Below are 23,041 nucleotides of genomic sequence, written 5' to 3'. Positions count from 1 at the left end.
TTGCTGCGGGGGCAGTCAGCAGGAGGGAGAGGCTAGGAGCGCCAAAGGAGGGACCCAAGAAGAGGAGGATCTGGACTGCTCTGTGCAAATCCACTCCATGTTTGTTATTTTTATATAAAAAAAAAAAAGGGGGAGACTTTAGTATCACTTTAACCACTTGAAGTCCGGAAGATTTACCCCCTTTCCTGACCAGACCAGTTTTTGTGATACGGCACTGCGTTATTTTAACTGACAACTTGCGATGCTGTACCCAAATAAAATGTAAGTCTTTTTTCCCACAAATAGAGCTTTCTTTTGATGGTATTTGATCACCTCTGCGGTTTTTGTTTATTGCGCTATAAACAAGAAAAGAATGACAATTTTGAAAGAAAACAATATTGTTATTTTCTGCAATAAATCCATTAAAAAAATTTAAAAAATCTAATTTCTTTACCAGTTTAGGCCAATATGTATTCTTCTACATTTTTGTTAAAAAAAATCCCAGTAAGTGTATATGGTTTGTGCAAAAACGTATCTACAAACGATGGGATTTTTTTTTTTTTTTTTTACTAGTGGACACTGACACTTTATGGAGACCAGTTACAGTAATCAGCGCTAAAAATTATTCACTGTCACTGTACTAATGACACTGGCTGGGAAGGATGAATATCTAAAACTAGAGACAGGGTTGTTTAAAGAAAAAAAAAACACCCTCAAGCCACCACACACATACAAATCCGCCCGGACTTACTAGTTATTTGGTTGATTCTATGAATCTCCACACATATTCAGTAGTATGGCAAATTATATTAGGTTAACAAACCTTCCAAATATAAAATAGTAAAACGGCCAGGGAGAGTCATCCACTTGTCCACATAGTTCACCCCGGGAGTTGTGGAGAGGAGAGAGACCAGTTGCAAGCCCCCTTTTCAACACGACCACCTGGTTTGGGACCTTTGGGATCAGTTTTGCCACCTTTCTCTTAGTCCTGTGTCCCCAGGTGATTGACCTTCACGCCCCCTCCTGCATCTGCATCCAGTTGCGGGAGGGCTTGGTGTCCCATCCTGTCTCCACCGACTGTTACGCACATGCACCCCCTGTGGCTGGGATCAGCGCCGGTTTTCCAGCGTACACATCTTCATGCATGCAACATACGATCTTCCCCCAAGGGCAGGCGCCGCATGATGATGTATCTGCTGTGTGCTGCCACATGTGTCTTGTGTCCTGTCGGCCATGCTCTTATGGCGGCATCTCTTCTGCCACCATTCTCTTTGCATGAGCCCATTGGCAGTTTTCCGCCAATTTGATGTTGGAGGGGCAGAATTTAGCAAGTGCTCTGGCTATTTAGCCTGGTGCACCCCATACACACCAACCTTCCCTGCAGGCTGGTCCTGGCTGTGTCAGTAGTGAGTGTCACTGGTGACCAATGCTCGTAAGGTAACTATTATTTCTCTGTCGCTCATTGACAGACGCAGTCCTCTTGATATCAAATTGGGTTATACTGCCCTCTACAGGAGTAGGACACTAGGCAGAAGAAAATGTTCTGGCCACACCTTAGGGGCAGTCCCAGAGGGTATATCCTCTCTCTCTCTGCTACAGGATGTCAGTTTTTTTCTGTCTAGTCAGGAGTAAGGACCTAAGTTCCTTGCTGGGATCTTTTGGTCCTGGCAAGATTTTTTTGATAGATTCTTTTTAAGTTAGCTTTTTTTCTCCAGTTGTTTCTGTGAGATCTTCAAGCAATTATGCCGGATCTGGGCGATGGGCTGGATGTTGAGGTCCAGTGGTCACCCCAGCCGGCCTACAAGCGCGTGCAGATTCCAGCTCCGCGCTGGATCGGCCGCGACACATTTAAACAATTTTGCTGGAGCTGGGCGACGGGCTGGATGTTAAGATCCAGTGGTCACCCCAGTCAGTCTACGAGCGCGTGCAGGCCCTAGCTCCGCGCTGGGTCGGCCGTGACCTAGTCCCACTGGATGGGGACTGGGCCTGCAAGTTAAACATCTCGCCGGGACACCGACGGCCAGTCGGAAACTGAGTCGCGGCGTCCGTATTGGTCAACAGCCCCCCCCACCTCGGTGGAGAGGGGTTCTGTTAGGAGTGGGTGCCCTCCGGTTCCAGTATGGTGAGTAGAATGTTCCCCCTCCCCCCCGTCTGGTTTTGGGAATGGACACGGGCCCCTCTGTGGATGGTCGGACCCTCTTGATCCTGGGCCCCCTCTATCCTATGACATGTTTCACAGATCTCCCTCTTGAGTGTGATTTGGTGAATAAGAACCAGGAGGCTTGGTTTGGGAGCTGACTATCTAATAGTCACTGTAAAGAGTTGGCACTGTAAAGGACCATGACTGAGGTCAGGGATGGAGACAGGGGCTGGCGCTACTATTTAAAATGGTCATGTAAGAGGGTGATATAATCAAGCATACCTTATGCATAGAATGCAGTTACATGGACTACCGCCATCCTCCCGCAGGCCGCACGCCGATACCATCCCTCCGCAGGCCGCACGATTTAGCAGGCCGCCGCCATCTTTCCACAGGCCGCCGCCATCCTCCCGCAGGCCGCACGCCGATACCAACCCTCCGCAGACCGCACGATTTAGCAGGCCGCCGCCATCCTCCCGCAGGTCGCGCGGGGCCGCCATTTTGGCGTAGCCTGGTGTCTCCTGCATGGGGGCGGCCATTTTTGATATGCCCAGCTACCTCGAGTAGCAGCAGGGGCAGCGCCGGAAGGCGTGTAAAGGGGCGGAGCCGCCTCCTTTACCCGGGAAAACAATCCACAAGACTTCCTGTCTGTAAGGACAGCGCTGAGAGCAGTTAGATAGAAGCTTCTGTGCATCAGGTGGTGAGCCCTTGGGGACTCTCTCTCTGGGGGTCCGAAGCAGGTAACACTGAGGGGCGCTGTTGCGCTGGGGGATTACAAAAAAAAAAGTTTTTTTTTCTTTTGCAATTTTTTGTTTGCTGGCAAGTGTTCTTGGATTAGTCATGGACCCTGCCACACATGTATCCCCACCTGATCCCCTCGAGGTGGCCGCAGGACCCTCCAGTTCCCCACTTATGATTGATGCATTGTCAGCGGTTTTGGAGTCTTTTGTATCCCGGGTGGAGGTGGCCTGTCAGGGACGGGGCGCAAAGAAGCGACCCCCGCCTACCCCTATTTCATCTGACACTTCAGATACAGATTCTGAGCCTGTCACTGCAGCCGCAGGTCCCTCTTCTGGGGCTTGTGTCTCCTCAGACAGTGAGGAGGACATCTCTGCCTCCGCCATAGCACAAGAAGAAGCGTTGGTGGATGCACTAGTTGTATCTGTCCGGGAAACCTTAAGACTTGAGGTTACACCGGCAGAGGTAGCTGATACTGAAATTCCTTTTGGTACTAACAAGCCTACCAAGATGGCGAAGGTGTTTCCCTTGAATGGGGTCGTCCAAAACGAACCCCTGGTATTTCCAAACGCATTGCTAGGCGTTATCCGTTTGAGGAATCTCTCCTTAAAAAATGGACAGTACCACCATTGGTGGATTCACCGATTTCCAGACTAAATAAATCTACTGTTATCCCGTATGAGGACTCTCCGTCCTTTAGGGATCCGGTGGATCGTAAGGTGGAAGCGGTATCCCGCTTCATCTTTACCCTGATAGGGTCAGCATTTAGGCCAGTGGGTTCCATTGGTTTAGTTTCACAAACTTTGACAGAATGGACCAAGTTGTTACGCCGTGACCTAGAGGGGAGAATTACCCCCCCGGCAGTATCAGATTTGCTGGAGCAGATGATACAAGGGTTACAGTTCGTCTGTGACGCCACTCCATTGTTGGGGCGTGCATCGGTTTCAGCAGTGGTCCTCAGACGTGTGTTGTGGTTAAAGTGCTGGTTGGCGGATCAAGGTTCCAAAAAAGCTTTGGCTAATCTCCCCTTTCAAGGGAATCGCCTGTTTGGGGCCACCCTGGATGAGATTATCATGGATCTCACTGGGGGCAAGAGCACTTTTTTGCCACAGACTGCTAAGGGTAAAGGACCTCGTAACAGACTAGGACCTTCCTTTTCCGCTCATAAAAAGTTTTTTCGTTCTGCTGGGGCGGGCGATAAGGCGAAGCCCTCCAAAGCCCCTTCAGGGGGTTTCGAAGGGCGCTGGTCGGGTAAACAAAAGTCTGGCTCAGCCAAACCTGAAGATAAGACCAATACAGCCTGAAGGTGCGCCCCCACCCATCTCAGGGGTGGGGGGACGTCTTCACCGGTTTCCGGATCCATGGCTTTCCAGAATCCCGGACAAATGGGTTCGCGAGGTCATACGGTCGGGATACAAGATCGAGTTTCGATCACTTCCACCGGTGCGATTCTTCCCTTCCAATATTCGACTATCCCCGGATCGCTTAAAAGCTTTGCGGGGGCAGTAATAGACTTGATGCAACAAGGAGTGGTAGTTCCCGTTCCTTGGACAGAACGTTTTCAGGGGTTCTATTCAAACCTGTTCACAATACCCAGGAAAGAGGGCAAGGTGCGTCCAATTCTGGACTTAAGGGCACTCAATCATTTTGTCCAGGTACAAAAATTCAAAATGGAGTCCATGCGCACAGTAGTGGCCTCCCTGCGTCAGGGGGATTTTCTGTCGTCCATAGACATCAAGGATGCCTATTTTCATATTCCCATCTTTGCAGGACATCAGCGTTTTCTTCGCTTTTCCGTAGGAGAGAACCATTATCAGTTTGCGGCATTACCCTTTGGTCTCGCCACTGCTCCTCGGGTCTTCACAAAGGTGTTGGCCCCAGATTTGGCGCTGTTGCGACAGCGGGGCATATCGATTCTAGGTTACCTAGACGATCTTCTTCTTCATGCAGAGTCTCCGCAGGCTCTGTTGCTAAACTTGGAGATCACTATGATCTCCCTGCAAGAGTTCGGGTGGCTGGTGAACCTGCAGAAGTCATATCTGGTTCCCACCAGGAGGCTGGACTATCTGGGCCTAACTTTAGACACATCCTTGGCAAAAGTGTTTCTCCCGGCGGAGAAACTCCAGAAGATTCAGTCAACGATTCAGTTGTTACTGTCCATCCACTGGCCTTCCCTTCGGACTTGCATGAGGGTCCTGGGACTGATGGTGGCCTCCTTCGAGGCAGTACCGTTTGCCCAGTCCCATACCCGAATCCTTCAAAAGGAGATTCTTCTCAAATGGAACCGGAATCCCGATTCCCTGGACAATCGGATCCGACTGAGCGAACGGACCAGGGAATCTCTGGTCTGGTGGCTTCGGTCTCCGATGCTCAGCCAGGGGAAGTCATTTCTCCCGATCTACTGGACGATTGTCACCACGGATGCCAGTCTATCCGGATGGGGAGGAATTCTCGTCAGATTATCTGCTTAGGGACTTTGGTCCCTGGAAGAATCCAGGTTACCGATAAATGTGTTGGAACTGAGAGCGATCAGACTTTGTCTGATTCACTGGACCGAGCAGCTCCGGGGCAGCCCGTTTCAGATCCAGTCGGACAATGCCACGGCCGTGGCTTACGTCAATCACCAAGGGGGCACCAAGAGTGCTCTGGCGGCCATAGAAGTGGCCCGCATTCTTCATTGGGCGGAACGGTTTGTTCCAGCTCTCTCCGAGGTATTCATTCCGGGGGTGGAAAATTGGCAGGCAGATTATCTCAGCCGTCAGATTCTGGATCAAGGGGAATGGTCTCTTCATCCAGAAATATTTCACCAACTGTGCCTTCGTTGGGGCACCCCGGATGTGGATCTGTTGGCATCTCGGCTCAACAGGAAGGTGCAGAGGTTTGTAGCTCGCTCCCGCCATCCTCTAGCAGACACTGCAGACGCGCTGGTCGCCCCTCCTCTCAAGTTGCTGCAGAAACTTCTTCGCAGGATAGAGGTGGAGGGAATTCCAGTCATCCTGGTGGCTCCGGATTGGCCCCGTCGGGCCTGGTACGCCGACCTGGTCAGACTGATCGCGGACGTCCCGTGGCGACTTCCTCTCAGGGAGGACCTTCTGTCTCAGGGACCGATCTTCCATCCTGCTTTACGATCGCTGGCTTTAACGGCCTGGCTGTTGAGACCCAGGTGCTGAAGGACAAGGGTTTGTCAGCTATAGTCATTCCTACTCTAATTAAAGCAAGGAAGGCGACTTCCAGAAAAGTCTATCATCGCACATGGAAGTCTTATATTGCGTTGTGTGAATCCCTTGGATTTCCTCCACGTGCCTATTCGGTGACCCGAATCTTGGCTTTTCTGCAACAGGGGGTTGAGCAGAAGCTGGCCTTGAGTACTATCAAGGGTCAGGGTTCAGCATTAGCAATCTTCTTTCAGAAGCCTTTGGCTACTCATTCCTTGGTGCGGAATTTCATCCAGGGGGTGCGGCACCTGGCTCCGCCGGTGCACGCGCCCTTGCCGCCCTGGGATCTTAATTTGGTGTTGTCGGTTCTTCAGAAATCTCCCTTTGAAGATATTAGAGAGATTCCCTTGCTTACGTTATCCCAGAAGGTGGCCTTCTTGGTGGCGATCACTTCTGCATGCAGGGTGTCAGAACTGGCCGCATTATCTTGTCGTTCCCCATATCTGGTGGTTCATAGGGATAAGGTGGTTCTTCGTCCGAATCCATCCTTTCTTCCTAAAGTGGTTTCAGAGTTTCATCTGAATGAAGATATTGTATTACCTTCCTTGTGTCCTAAGCCCAGCCATCATCGGGAGTTTGCATTACACTCCTTGGATGTGGTTCGGGCGATCAGGGTATACCTGAAGACTACAGACTCATTTCGTAAAACGGATTCACTTTTTGTGATTACGGATGGCCCCAAAAAGGGGTTGCCTGCATCTGCCGTGACTATCTCCAGATGGATCAGACAGACGGTGGTACAGGCTTATTCTATTAAGGGTCGGAATCCTCCGTTCCCTGTTAAGGCGCACTCCACTCGGGCGCTTAGTGCTTCCTGGGCCATCAGGCGTCAGTGGTTCAGGTTTGCAAGGCAGCTACCTGGTCGTCGGTTCATACCTTTACAAAATTTTATAAAGTTGATGTGATGGCATCGGCGGATGCCTCTTTTGGCCGCAAGGTTCTGCAGGCCGCAATTTGAGGAGACCGTTGGTCTACCTCGAGGGTTTTTTTCTGTTGGGTTTTCAGTTGAGTCTCATCCTTTTGTCTGATGAGCCTTTAAGACTTCTAGTCGGCACCGGTTGGGCCTTCTGGATTTGAATTTTGATTTCTGTTATCCCACCCCTCATTTGTGGCACTGCTTTGGGACGTCCCAATTTGATATTAATCAAGAGGACTGCGTCTGTCAATGAGCGACAGAGAAAAATGGATTTTTGTAAGATCTTACCGTAAAATCCTTTTCTCTTAAGCTCATTGACAGACGCAGTACCCGCCCCTCTATCTTGAGTTGGGTTAAATTCTCTGACACTGCTTTGTGACATAACTGACATCCTGTAGCAGAGAGAGAGAGGATATACCCTCTGGGACTGCCCCTAAGGTGTGGCCAGAACGTTTTCTTCTGCCTAGTGTCCTACTCCTGTAGAGGGCAGTATAACCCAATTTGATATTAATCAAGAGGACTGCGTCTGTCAGTGAGCTTAAGAGAAAAGGAGTTTACGGTAAGATCTTACAAAAATCCATTTTTCCCTTGTTTCTACCTTTGTGCCTTATCTATGATACACTTCTCATTTATACATGATGCACTTTTTAAGGGGTTTCTCTTGTAGCACCTTCTTTGTTGCACCCATTTTTGGATTAGCATGTCACTGTTTTTCACTTTTTTTCTTTTCTCTGATATGGATCCTGGAGACCCTGGTGGTCAGGGCATCTGGGACTTTCTCACCATTAGTGACTACTTGGCGTTTTCCTCATTTATTATACACGGTTTAAAAGACAACAATTCTTACTCACAATTAATGTATTCATCTCAATTTATTTGTTTATTCATTATGGCAGATGCCAAGCTAAGCTATAATAGCATTCGCTTGCACCTTGTTTATTTTTTTAAGCAACTGTATATGCCCTCTTGCACTATTCATTTCTACCATTCATCACTCACTTTTCAATGGCACATTTTTTAGGCTTTTGCAGTTTTTGCCTTCACTATCTTGCCCAGGCACTATCTTTAGGACGCTGGGGGATTAGGTCATGTCTTTTCAGATTGGCCCCCTTCATGGAGGTTTATCTTTTTTTTTTTTTTTTTTTTTTTTTTAATTTCCAGAGCCTATGTAGATTCCCTACTGTGCCCTCTGGTGTCATCACAGGGGTTTGCATTGTAGTGTCTGGTCTCCCTCCTCTCCACAACTCCCGGGGTGAACTACAGTTAGGTCCATATATATTTGGAGACAGGCACAATTTAAATTTTTTTAAGGTATTTACCAAAACATATTCCATTCTGCCATAGTTATATAATGGATATGGGCTGAAAGTGCACACTCTCAGGTTTCATTTGAGAGTATGTACATCCAAACTGGAGGAAGAGTTTAGGAATTACAGCTCTTAATGCCCCCCCCCCCGCCTTTTTTTAAGGGAACAAAAATAATTGGACAATTAAATAAAAAGCTGTTTCATGACCAGGTGTGGGCTACTCCATTATTTATTCATCAATTAAGCAGGTAAAAGGCCTGGAGTTGATTCTAAGGCCCCTTTCACACACTCCGTCCGTCGGATGGACTCTCAGCGGGGGATCAATCCGCCGATTCCCCGCTGAGCAGGAGGATGACAGCTGTATCTCCGCGCTGTGTGCGGAGACACAACTGTCAGTTCCCCATGCATCTCTATGGGGAAATCGGATGGTCCGTTCTCATCCGATCCGCTGGACAGATGGAAAATTGGGTTTGCATCCGTCCAGATTTGACGGATCAGACATCAGCGGACATGTCTCCGCTGACATCCGATGCCCCATAGGGATCCATTGGGGGACCGTTCAGATCCGTCAAAAAAACGGACAGGCGGATCTGAACGGTCCGCCTGTGTGAAAGCCCTTAGTGTGGTATTTGCATTTGGAATCTATTGCTGTGAACCTACATCATGTGTTCAAAGGAGCTGTCCATGCAAGTTAAATAGGCCATTGTAAGGCTTCAAAAACAAAACAAATCCATCAGAGACATAGCAGCAACATTAGGAGTGGCCAAATCAACAGTTTGGTGCATTCTGAGGAAAGAAGAACGCACTGGTGAGCTCAGCAACATAAAAAGATCTCGACATCTATGGAAGACGACAGTGGTGAATAATCGCAGGATCCTCTCTATGATAAAGAAAAATGCATTCACAACATCCAGACAAGTGAAGGACACTCTCCAGGAGGTGGGCGTATCATTGTCAAAGTCTGCAATCAAGAGAAGACTTCACGAGAGCAAACACAGAGGGTTCACCACAAGGTACAAACCATTCATAAGTCTGAAGAATAGAAAAACCAGAATAGACTTTGCCAAAAAAAAACATCTAGAAAAGCCATAACAGTTCTGGAAAAGCATTCTTTGGACGGATGAAACTAAGCTTAATCTGTACCAGAATGACGATAAGAAAAAAGCGTGGAGAAGGCTTGGAACAGTTTATGATCCAAAGCACACAATGTCTTCTGTAAAATGTGGTGGATCTAGTGTGATGGCATGGGCATGTATGGCTTCCAGTGGCACTGGGTCATGTTTTTTTTTTTTTTTTTTTTTTTTATGATAAGACAGAAGCAGCCGGAGGGATTCTGCAATGTTTAGAGATATACTGTCAGTCCAGATTCAGCCAAATGCAGCAAAGTGGATTGGACAGCGCTTCACAGTACAGATGGACAATGATCCAAACGCACTGCAAAAGCAACCCAGGAGCTTTTGAAGGAAAACTGTAATATTCTGCAATGGCTGAGTCAATCACCTGATCTCAACCCAAGTGAGCAGGCATTTCACTTGCTGAAGGCAAATCTAAAGGCAGGAAGACCCACAAACAAAGAACAACTGAAGACAGCTGCAGTTAGAGCCCGGCAAAGCATATGGACCTGACTGTATGTGGACTATTGGATGACTCTGCCTTGCCATTTTCCTGTTTCAGATTTGGAAGATCTGTTAACCTAATATAATTTGCCATACTACTGAATATGTGTGGAGATTCATAGATGAAATCAAATGAGTAGGTCCTGTCGCATTTATGTGTGAGTGTGGTGGCTTGGGGGTGTGTTTTTTTTTTTTTTTTCAAACAACTCTAGATATTAATATGTACCTCTCCTGAAGAAGCAAATTTGTACCCACCCTATGGAAATTTAGCTCAACCTTGATTCATTCAATTATGGTTATTCATGTACACACATATTTGGTATATTTGGTTTTAAATGTATGTAATATCTGTTTTTTGTAATAAAAATGTCTTGTATATATCATACATCTTTGGCTGTGCCTCGTTAAAGTCCCATGGGCAATTTTGTTTTGTGTAAGTAAATTTTCTATGTGTTTTGTTAGTAAGGAACAAAGGTTGTGGGAGGTCCGCTATCCTGGGGATCCAAGGATGTGTCAAATTCACACAGCCCAGAGCTGCACTAAAATGCAAACATGCAGCAAGCTAAAACATGGGGTACAGGAAAAGAGCTCATATCACTGTACAGCAGTACAGTGCAAGGTTCTGTCATACAGTGACAGGAATGACTTTGTTCACTTCAAATAAAGCTGAGAAAACAAAAAAGGAACCACCATGGCTTAGTGTGTGGCAGCTGTCGGGGCATTGTAAATGGGCCATAACAATGGTTTATTAATTTACAAAAAACCTTATTTGTTTATATAAAACCTTTATCCCAAAAGCTAAAAAATTGTTACTTTAAATGCTTACCGAAAGTGCTAGAACAGCTAAGGCTAAGTTCACATCTATCCATGTCCTTTTTGTCTGTTTTTTTTTTTTTTTTTTCTTAATTCTTTTTATTGCAGTTTTTAGAACAGTACCAGAACAGAAAACACATACACATTTAAGAACAGCTTGACAATCAGGGGACACTTGACAGACAAGCCTCAGCACAAAGGCCCACAAAATAACTCTAGGGCTAATGTATCTTTGTAATAACAGTAAGTCTGTTACATCTTTAGTTCAAGCATAGCGTGTCATAAAATTGCTTTACGGACTCCCAGGTTTATTAACAATCTACTGGTCCAAGGTACTAAATAACAGACCCCGAAGCTAATACAGATTTACCCTGCCCAAATTGAGGGAAACATCTTACACAAAGCCCCAAAATATCATCAATGAACCATACTAATATGTAGTATGGCAACTACCAGGAGCCATTAAATATATCAGACTCAGATGCTGTAGATGCGCTTTTCGTCCACCCACCCTACACTTTCTCAAATTAATTAGGTATTCCTCTACTGGTATAAGTGGCTTTATAGAACAGAAGTGGTTTATTAACAAGTGCCTTCCGGGCCTGAGCAGCAGGAGGTGTAGACTTTTCCCAAGCTAGCACTATCATCTTTCTTGCATAGTAGAATAGCAAAATCAAAAGGGTACGTATTACTCTTTTAGGAGCCAGGGCACTGATTAGTCCCAGGAGACACACTTCAGCAGTGGGTCCAACACAGAGTAATACCTTCCTCTATACATTCAGTAACTTCTAACCAGGACCTCTGTATAGCCATGCCTAAATATATGCATAAAATCCTCCCCAGGCGAGGTGCACCACCAGCAGCAGGACGACTGGGAAGGAAAGATTCTAGCCAATCTGGCTGGAATAAGATGTCTGCGATGCAAGAATTTTGTATTGGATGAGATGGTCTCTAGTTGAAACCAATCTGGAGAAATTATTATCCCAAAGATATCCCAGTCATCTCTGTCCAACTGAGAGAACACCCCCTCCAACGCTATTCTGCAAGGTGAGAAGACCATGCTGGTATCCACAAACAATTACTTCTCAATATTGGACAAGGCTTTGTCTAGAAAATCATCTCGAAGGATAGACTCCATATCACTCTCTTGTAGTGTGATTGGTATAGTACCAAATTGGGAATTATATGCATGACGCAGTTGTAAGTAACGAAACAGGTTAGAATTGGGTAATTTAAATTTTGATTTCAAAGCATCAAATTGTAAGAGTGTGGTGGTTCGAACGATATCACCCACCTTTTTAATACTGAAATTGGTCCATATACTGTCTGTTTTTTTTTTTTTTTATTTTAGTGCATTTTTTAATTTGTGGTGTTGTGCATTTTGCACCTGTTTATATTTTTCTATTTGACATCACAGGACATGAAAATGCACAGAAAATCAGACCTGCCTTTGTTTTACTGAAGCACTACAAGGCAGTGCATTCAAGAAGAGCAGATGTGAACGGATTTATTGGATTCAATGTATTTTTATGAGACATTCATTCTAAAGCGCTCAAAAAAACACATAGGTGTGAACCAGGCCTAACACGACCCTCTCCTCAAATTGTCCATAGTTGGCTCCATTTCACCTCCATCCAGAGTGATGACACCCTAAGACTGCAAATACTGGCCAGGTCACTAAGTGAAAATAAAGGAAAAACCAATGAATTGTATTGCTCAGGAAAATGAAAATGTAAATTTGCCATTATATGCTCTCTAACTAAAATTTACTTTTTTCCAAAGGAATTTGATGGAATGCTTACCCAGGCAGCTAAAGCAAAACCAGGTCCATCATTTTTCAGAGACTTAGGTGATAAAGGTGAGATTGTATTTTCTTTCTTATGTCATTTATCCAGTGGTGGTTTATTTATTAATAGGCGTTGTTGGCTCTTTAACACCAGAGCTGACATTAGCAGCGCCATCTTTGTCCAGGTATCCTCCTGGCTCAGCAACTACTTCTAGATCAAGGTTGGTTGAGCCGTTCTTGTCTGTGTATGTACGTCTTAATAAACTTAACCCGATGTTGCTGCGCCTCAGTGACTAGCTAGTGTAAAAATTATTAATGCATAGGTCAGTCCTGCTGCCCTTGCACATGCCACCCTGCTCTTGGCTCTCACAAATTATTCCTATTCCCCAATTGCTAGCATACTACATTGAACAGAGTGATCATTGGGGGGAGATTTACTGAGAAAATGCAACCTACTAGCTCACTAGGTGATGTCCTTCTCCCAGAGTGCTTTTCGTGAGAGCCCGAGCAAAGAAAAACTGTAATTCATTATCTGTAGTCTTGTTTTAAGTCAAGGGTGTTCATCCTTTTGAAGAGCGCGGGCCACCTAAGTGATTTGGTAACCAGTCGTGGGCCACAATGAAATTACATGGTTCAAAATTTCAATTTTTTTTTGAATAGCATAATGAAGTTTTTAAACAATCTGGATCATCATTTCCTGTGGGACCAATCCCCGTTGAATGTTCAATTTCATTAATCACATTTTTTATTAACCAGATCACCATTAATCCCACACTTGCGCTCAGGTGTGACTAGCCAAAGAAAGCACCAAACGAGTTTTGGAGACTTCACTATATCAGGGTCTTTGCAGCCATCCCTTGAATTGCCAAAGCAAGGACTGTGGACAATCTAAACTAAATACAACACCCCGGGGATGCACATGCCCAAGTAGTTCAATAAACTTCTTTGATAGGCAAAGATAAAATGACACAATGACATAATGCATTTACAAGCCCAGGGTGACACTAAGCTCGTCCCACAACTGTAAAAGTTTACCTTCAGATCTCTTCTATGGGTGCCACTAGATGTTTTCCACTTGGCTAAAGGCTCCTCTCCTTGTGTCTATTTATTGGGAAAGAATAGAAGAGCATGGAGGCGGCTGCAATAGCAGCTTGTGTATGACAGCCGCTGGAATTATGGAGGACCCGCAATAATTCAATAGTGTGGCGTGCACCCAAAGGAGGCTGTGCGGCTGTGGCTGTGCCTGTGCGGGTTGCCATATTTTTGAGGTTGTGTACCACGTCAGACAACTTTGCGTGCCGCGGGTTGAGCATGTCTGTTTTAAGTAATGGCAAAAACAAAAAAAAATTGTACTGAAAATGTAGTTTATCCTTTGAACAGACTTCAGCAGATGTAGTGAGTTATTCAGCAGTAAGTTAAATCATCCTTGAGGCTCGGTTCACACTTGTGCGATGCGGGAACGCTGCGAATATGCAGCCTTTTCCCGCATCGCATCCGCACATCTGGCAGTTCACACTGCCATATGCAATACGCAGGGGGTGTCAATTAAAAGTTAACCACTCCCCCAGTTTGATTGCATATCGCAGTGCGATCTGCAAGTACGCACAGAATCGGATCGCACAAGTGTGAACCACTGTGCGATCTGATTTTGACGCGGCTCAAAAAATGCCTCCTGTGCGTCTTTGGTGCTGATGCAGTGCGAATTCAGCCATACAAAGTGTATGGCTGAAATTCGCACCGCACATGAGATCGCATGTAATGAAGAAGCAGTGCGCTCTGAATTACATGCGATCTCCACAGCCGCACAAGTGTGAACCGACACTGAAATAAACCTTGATCTATGCTTAGGCAAAAATGTTAAAAAAAGAAAGCAAAAAAAAAAATGCAGATTTAATGGACATGAATAATGGAAGTCTACATACAGTGGGGAAAATAATTTTCATCCCCTGCAGATTTTGTTAGTTTGCCCACTTACAAGGAAATTAAGTCAATAATTTTTATCATAAGTGTATTTTAAATTATAGAAACAGCATATCAGCCAAAAATCCAGAAAAAACACATCATACAAATGTTTAAAATTAAGCTGCAGTTCAGTAAGTAAAAAAGTATTAAGGTACAAGACCGACTTTGCCACATTGAGAGGGCAATGGATGGGGTCATGTATTGTAAAATCTTGGATGAGAACCTTCTTCCCTCAGCCAGAACACTGAAGATGGGTCATGGATGGGTCTTTCAGCATGACAATGACCCAAAACATACCACCAAGTCAACAAAGTAATGGCTCAAGAAGAAGCACATTAAGGTCATGGAGTGGCCTAGCCAGTCTCCAGACCTTAATCCTATAGAAAATGTATGGAGGGAGCTGAAAATTTGAGTTGACAGTAAGGATTTAGAGAAGATTGGACCAAAATCTCTCCTGAGATGTGTGCAAACCTGGTCACCAACTACAAGACATGTCTTACCTCTGCGCTTGCCAACAAAGGTTTCTCCACCAAGCACTAAGTCCTGTTTTGCTTGGGGATCAAATATTTATTTTACTCACTGAACTGCAACTCAATTTGTAACATTTGTATTATATGTTTTTTCTTGATTTTTGTTTGATATTCTGTGTCTATCATTTAAAATACACTTATGATAAAAGTTATAGACCCTTAATTGTTTTGTAAGTGGGCAAATTTACAAAATCTGCAGAGGATAAAATAATTATTTTCCCCACTGTATCTACAGTGGCAAGCAAAAATATGTTAACCTCTTGGAATTAACTGGTTTTCTGCAATAATTTGCCATAAAATGTGGTCTGATCCACATTGATGTTACAACAATAGACACACACACTGTGTTAAACTGGTAACACACAATTATAATTTCTTGTGTCTTTATTTAACACACTAATGAAATATTCACAATGCCGGAGGAAAAAGTAAGCGGATCAAACCTCTTTTGGCAGCAATGACTTAAAGCAAGCGCTTTTGGTAGCTTTGGCTCAGACCCGCACAGCGTTAAGAAGGAATTTTTCACCATTCCTTTTTACAAAACTACTTCTGCCTAGACACATTTTTAGGATGTCTGGCGTGAACAGCTCTCAAGTTATTACACATTTCTATAGGGTAAGGTCTGGACTCTGACATGGGCCACTCTAAAAGGCACATTTATTTTTCTGAAGCCAGTCTGTGGTGGATTTACTTCAATGCTTAGGGTAATTGTCCTGCTGCATCACTTATACTAAGCTTCAACTGGCAGACAGTCATCCTGACATTATCCTGTAGGATATTTTGGTAAACTTGGGAGCTAATTTTTCCCTCTGATGGCAAGTGGTTCAGGTCCTCAGGCAGCAAAGCCAGCCAAAATCATGATGTTCCCTCCACCATACTTGACCATTTGCAATAATGTATGATGTTGATAAGCTGTGCCCTCTTTGTGTCATACATAGTGCCGCATATTCTTCCCGGACAATTCAACTCTTGTTTCATCAGTTCACAAAACAATTTCCCAGTAGAGTTGCAGTTTGCCAAGGTACTCTTTGGAAAATAGCCTCTGTAGTATTCTTTATTAGACACCCTGCCTGTTTGAAGACTTGCGTTTGGTAGACTCATGAACAGGGATGTTTGCCAGTTCCAGTGATGTCTTCAAGCCTTTAGCTGTTACTCATGGGTTTTTCTTTACCTCATTGAGGATTCTTTGTTGTACCTTGGGAGTCATTTCAGCTTTGTGCACACTTCTAGAAAAGTTTAGTACTGTGGCTAATCATCTACATTTATAGACAATTTGTCTAACTGTTGACTGACAAATGCCTTTGAGATTGCTTTGTATCCCTTTCCAGCCTTATCCAGATCAACTACTCGTGATGGTATGTCTTTAGAGAGGTCATTTTTGTGAGGCATGGTTCATATCAGCTGATGCTTCCTAAGAACAGCAGTCCTAAAATGTTTGAGTGTCTTTTACCAATCAATGTATGTATTTAATTTTATTAGGTGGACTCTAGGTGTGCAAACTACTGACGCCAATTGGCTTTGTTGAAGTAACTGGTGTATAAATTAACTTTTATTCCTCCTGCACTGTGAATGTTTAATAGGTGTGTTCACTTAAGACACGAGAAATAAGAATTGTTTGTGTGTTATTAGCTTAAGCGCATTGTGTTTGTCTATTGTTGGGTCAGATCACATTTTAAGGCAGATTCAGGGGTTCACGTAATTTCCCTTGCCACTGTGAGGTTTTGCCTGCTAGGGTGTGTTGATATAAAAATGTTAATATGCCGCAAGTCTCCAAGCTTTGTTCCCCCTCTGCTGTGCTTCACCTGAGCTTCCGGCCAGAAAGTGCACACTGCAAATGGTATGATATCATGCTTGAGGACCACTTGACTTATGATTCCTTGCCAAACTACCATACTGCATATGGGCACCCTTACCATGTTTAGTACCCTGACCACATTGCGCATGTGCATCCTAAGCAAGACACTGCAACAGGCACAATGAAAATTACCCAGGCCACACTGCATATGTGCCCTGAGCAAAGCTTACAAGTATAATGAAAAGGACCCCTGTCCCACTAAGCATGTATGCCCTAAGCAAGGCACAAAAGCATGCACATTATGATAAAGACCTGGCCAGGAGCTCATACATCTGGGGAGACCTTTAAGACACTGTAAATGAGTTACACTGGAGGTGCAGTATTGGGGCAAGACCTGAGATGAGTTGGATTTTCTTTTTAACTTACAGAGAACTGATGCTGCAGATAATTGTTATTCTATGCTGCATTGTGCTTGCATTCATTTTTGTATTTTCCTTTTCATTTTTTTCTTTCTAAAAATGTACATGGATGGATACCTTGCATCCATGAGCACTTGCATGTGTTTAGTCTTTGCTGTGACTTTTTTAAGTTTCCCACTTTGGCCCTTTTGGATTTGTTACTTTTCTCAAATCCAGCTTTTCTGCTGTACTTGATAAGTTTGTTGTGTGTTTAGTTTTTTTTTTTTTTCTTCAGGAGAAAAACAAAAGGATTAACAATTGATTAATAAACATATACAAGCTTTAAAACCACGTTCACATTGGTCCATTTTAACAGCTAATTGCCAGCAATGGCACCGTCCGAACATGAACATGCAGAGATGTCTGTAAAATCGCCCCTGAAGTTGGACTGAAAATGTCTGTTTGAAATCCTGCAAGTTCAGCTGAACTCGCACGATTTTGTTGGCACATGTCTGAAGAAAAGTGGAACAAACACAAATGTCTGTGCATGTTGATGTCTATACAGTTCACAATATACGTTTGGCTTCACATTATAGGTTCCTGTAAGATGGGCAATAATGTTCTCAGGAACCAGAGCCACTACAAGAGATCCCTGAACTCTTAGGCTGGGTTCTTATCTTTGCAGTGTATTAATGCAAGTTAAAGTAAAACTTTGGCCCTCATTTAAAAAAAAAAGTGTGCAGATGTACTTTGATTCCAAAGGGAGAAGGTTTTTTACCTTCATGCATTCTATGCATGTATCTATAAATTTATAAAACCAGTCTAAAAAATCATATGAAAGCTATAACATATTAATGTAAGTACAAAAGTACTCTTCCATATTTTTCAGCCTGCAACTTTTAATAAATTAACCCCTGGTGATGTGGACATGAAGGTCCTTGTTCAGGCACTTTTTGTTATAAAGTGACAATGCTCTGTCCCTGTCTACCAATTGTGCCCCAGTGATAAGGGATTGCAAAGGAGAATACAAGGGGCTGTTTCAACAGACATTTATGCTGGCATGGACCACTGTTGTCACTGTCGGGAAACTTGCCCTGAAAAATGCCCTGCAGCTATCACTGGAGTGTGTGCATATTGTAGATACAAAGGGATTGTAAAGAGGATATAGCAGATGAGAAGTGTTGATATAGAAAGGATGAAAAATGGTTAAAACAAGTATTTGACCCAAAAAAAAAATTATTTGCGATTCACTTTGTTTTAGAAAATTAGGTTTTATTTGGTAAAAGATTTTGGAAAATAAGTGAAATCACATTAGCCATGTTTTCTTGTGTGTAACACCCCCCCCCCCCCCCCATGCCTTACTCAACTCCACCCACTGGAGCAATCAACTGCAATTTATGAGAAACCCTAATTAATGCCATTCCTTTAAAAGAAAAAACGTTCCCGGGAGGTCCTTAATATGCATTATTAGGGCTTAATTTTTGTAAGATTCTGAGTTAACTTTTCCTGGAAAAATTACAATTGTTATTGCTACTCTCTAATTAAAAATCCATACTATTTTTGCTGTCCGAAGCCATCGCCATTTTTTTTGTCTATTAATTTGGCTCAATGTAAACGTTGGTAAATTATTTACTTTTCCATAAGCGGTATTTAAACATGCCACACTGAAATGTCTTCTGTACTATATAAGCTTCAGTTGAGTGATTAATCCCACTAGTGCCTGTGAGGCTTTGAAATGTGTCTCAGTGTGCCCTGACAGACCGGGGATGAGGCCTGCCTTTCCCAGCCCCTTGCTTTACACTCTGGATACAGTGAATTCAGGAGTGTTTGTTTAAGACTGGAATAAAAGTCAGTGCTTTCTATGAGAACGACACCTGTGCATTAACTTGCCCCATTATTCAGTTGTCATTTGAAAGGTTTTCACTTTGCAAAAAGGATCTTATCATACAACCGAGGGGAAAAAAGGCTCCTATTGGTGCTGGACCTGCAGGGCTATTATTACAGTAAGGTAATGTGGCAGTCTTGTGTGTTTTCATAGCCATTCCTGTATGTAGTTCGGACTATAGTTTTGAAGATTCTGTTAAAGTTTGTGGGTAAATATAAAAATACAAATACAATCAAAAAAAAGAAAAGATGGTCACAACTGACCCCAAGTTTGGTCATGTTGGACCACCTAAAGAAAAAATATACATGGTGGCATAGTGCTAACTCCCCCCTCTGCATCTTATCCCCCCCCCCCCCCAACCACAGCCTGCCTATCTCTATGCAACTCCCCACCTAAGGCAGGCCATACACGATGCAAATTTCGAACGATCTGTCAATCGATAAATGAAAGTGGCGCTCACGTACAGCATGCGAGTGTACCATTAATGAGATTTGAAACTCGTACTTCCAAACACTATTTTTTATGCCAGTATGGGAAGTGTTGCAATGTTGTTTTGACCTTTTAACCACACCTCTAATGTGATGCCAATTGTATTCACAACGCTTGATGTTTCTTATATAGTACATGATTTAATAAATGTCCGAAGTGGGGGAGCTGTCGGCCAGAAGGAACGATGCAACTCAGGCTGAGACCAGGTCGTATGTAACCTTGCGAGATGTTTAACTCGCGGACCAGCCCTTTTCCAGTGGGGCTATGTCACCGCCGACCGAGCGCAGAGCTACGGTATGCACGGCCGACCGAGCGCAGAGCTACGGTATGTAGTTGCTAGAAGATGTCAACAGAAAAAAAACAGAAAAGATCCTAAAAACAGAAAAAATAGACAAAAATGCCAGGACCTAGGGCCTGGCAGGGCGACTAGGCCCTACTCCCGAACTAGGCAAACAAAAACTGAGTATCTCTAAGAAGAGAAGGGAATTATGCCAGCTGAGGACGGCTCACCGGGCGTAGCCAGACTTTTGTGTTGTATGCCTAGTCCTACTCCTGTAGAGGGCAGCATAACACTATGGTAAAAAATATGGAGCAGTGTCTGTCAATGAACTGAAGAGAAATGTTTTTTTATGAGCCCTGATCTGAATCCTATCAAACATCTATGGAAAGACCTAAAACATGCAGCCTGGAGAAGTTTGCTCATGAAGAGTGGCCCAAACTACCTGCTGGCAGGTGCAGAACTCTCATTGATTGATGCAGTGATTGCATGTAAGAGTTGGTTCACTCTAAGGGGACACAACTCTGTACTACGACTTGTGTCGCTCCTATTAGAACGGGTCCTGTAGCGGTCAATGGACCGCGAGGGAGCGCAACTTGTCAGGCTGACAAGTCGCCTGACAAGTCGCGCTAGTGTGGACCGGGACTAAAGGTAATGAAAACGATTATTAATAAATATTGAACAATAATGGATGCCAAATTGTGGTATCTTCTTTATTCATGGAAGGGTAAGAAGGGTAAGATTTGTAAACGTCTGTCTGTAGCCCTTGCAGAACATTGTGCCCAGGAACAATCTGTGCTGCATTACTTGCCAGAATCTTAGAGGGTTGCAGAGTTCTATGACCGGGGCTAGTGGAAAAGAGGTTCCCCTGTGTGCAACCTATGTGCCTGGAGAGCTGCCTCAGGGATCAAGCACAGGCCTAGAGCGTGTGACCCTTTGTTCAGGTTCTGTGCCTGGAGGTCATTCTGTGATGAAAAGTCTGGCTAGAGTCAAAGTGCTTAAAGTAAGGCTAACCATACACACACAGAATTCTCTATGTACATTAAACATTGTACATGTTGTACTGGCTATTGTATTCAGACAGGCAGCATCCATGGCTGTCTGATCATCCGAACATTGACTGCATCTGATCAGATGCATTCACTGTTAGGAATGGCAATTTTCCATCTGTCTGCACCGAGTCTTCCTGAAGCTTGTAAAGCCAGGTGATACGAATTAGGCCACCCACAGCCCAATTTCACATTCGTTTTCACCCATGTTGCTTTGCACAGTAATCCAGCGGATAGGCTTTTTGGCACCCGATAATGTCAGACTATGGGGCTGATTTACTAAGACCAGACAGTGCAAAATCTGGTGCAGATGTATATGGTAGCCAATCGGCTTCTAACTTCAGCTTGTTCAATTAAGGTTTGACAAAACAATCTAGAAGCTAAATGGCTTATTTGCAGAGCTGAACTAAATTTTGCACTCTCCAGTTTTAGTAAATCAACCCCTATGTGTCAGCCACCACTATGTGATGCTCACTGGACAGCTCAAATAAAAATAAATGCTTGTGTTGTGCTATAGCAAAAAGATTGTTTTTTTTCTGGTTCCAAACTGCCTAACTTTAAGGGCAGGGTGAGTGCGGGCTAGCCTTGTCTACAGTAGACAATATACTTCAACACTCCAGTTTTTAAAGATATTTTCCAAGTGAAAGAGTGTTTTCTCGCTGGGAAATAAATTGCCCATCAGATATATTTTATAATTACAGGATTAGTCGCCTGTAAGCTGAAACCGCACTTATCTATAGAATGCTGACTAATTTGTGACCTTTCTGAGTGTGAAATTTAAATATGCACAGATGTACGCAGAAAGGGGGAACAAAAGATAACCTTTCAGAAAAAATGAACAACTATTCTGTTACATGGCCATTTACAGCCATTTGCACTTTAACCATTTCTTTTCAGTACAAGGCCTACTCATTTCAAAAGAAGAGAAATCATAACTTGTTTGTATAGTAATCCAATGGCACTTCATTAGTGGAGAGTAGGAGTGCAGAATTCCAGAGAAAGCAGCCACCTTAAAGAGACCACGAGATGATTCTGACAACAGAAAAGACAAAAGGAAAAAAAAAAAAGAAAGTTAAATGGCAGCTGGAACACTGCAGGTGTATTTGTATTCTGACTCTGTGCAGTTTTGCTTAGTCCTGCCACAGAGCAACTGCATTAAAATCATCAAGAGACCACAAGGAGCTGTCTGGTACTGCCAGGTATGGGGCACACATTAACCTCCAACCTGCCTCCCTAGCAGGCACCATAGTGGCCTCCTTTTACGTTGTAGATTACTGGCAACAGTTGTGAACCACCCTGAAAGCCTTAGATAAAACCTGCTACTGTCCGGTATGGGCACACACGGACCTTTCGGCTTCCCTCCTAGAATGCTGTGGCCGATGTCTGAGTAGTCAATTGCCAATCCCAAGCACCGTCACATGGGGGGAATGCCAAGCTGCAAGCAAATCCTGACTTTCAGAAAGATTTTTTGGGGCTGTAGCAATTCTTTTTCTTTACCACGTTGCCATAAAATAAATAACAGTGACAGGTGACAAGATCAGCTTCTTAAAGTGATACTGAACATATACTGTTTAATTTACATTGACCCTTTTATTGCTGTATGATGACGGCACTGTAATTATTTTAATTAAAAAAACATCTACCGTATCTCACAAAAGGGAGTACACCCCTAACATTTTTGTAAATATTTTATTATATTTTTTCATGTGACAACACTGAAGAAATTACACTTTGCTACAATGTAAAGTAGTGAGTGTACAGCTTGTATAACAGTGTAAATTTGCTGTCCCTTCAAAATAACAACACACAGCCATTAATGCCTAAACCGCTGGCAACAAAAGTGAGTACACCTCTAAGTGAAAATGTACAAATTGGGCCCAAAGTGTCAATATTTTGTGTGGCCACTATTATTTTCCAGCACTACCTTCATCCTCTTGGTCATGGAGTTCACCAGAGCTTCACAGGTTGCCACTGGAGCCCTCTTCCACTCCTCCATGACAACATCACGGAGCTGGTGGATGTTAGAGACCTTGCGCTCCTCCACCCTCCGTTTGAGGATGCCCCACAGATGCTCAATAGAGTTTAAGTTTATAGACATGCTTGGCTAGTCCATCAAGTTTACCCTCAGCTTCTTTAGCAAGGCAGT

At 43.9% G+C, this 23,041-nt stretch overlaps 1 protein-coding gene across 1 annotated transcript in view; it reads left to right on the top strand.

The window, feature by feature from the left end:
* The first annotated feature begins 12,508 nt into the window (after positions 1–12,508).
* Positions 12,509–23,041, top strand: part of LOC309547510 (calcium uptake protein 2, mitochondrial-like) — a 215,572-nt gene continuing 205,039 nt past the window's right edge. The window contains exon 1 of the mRNA XM_082247379.1: positions 12,509–12,582. Coding sequence (XP_082103505.1) covers positions 12,519–12,582 — 64 coding nt within the window. The 5' untranslated portion in view covers positions 12,509–12,518. The remainder of the gene's footprint in view (positions 12,583–23,041) is intronic.

Source organism: Pelophylax lessonae, assembly GCF_965119305.1.
Source record: "Pelophylax lessonae genome assembly, chromosome: 2".
Lineage (NCBI taxonomy): Eukaryota > Metazoa > Chordata > Amphibia > Anura > Ranidae > Pelophylax > Pelophylax lessonae.
This window is presented reverse-complemented; position numbering and strand designations above follow the sequence as displayed.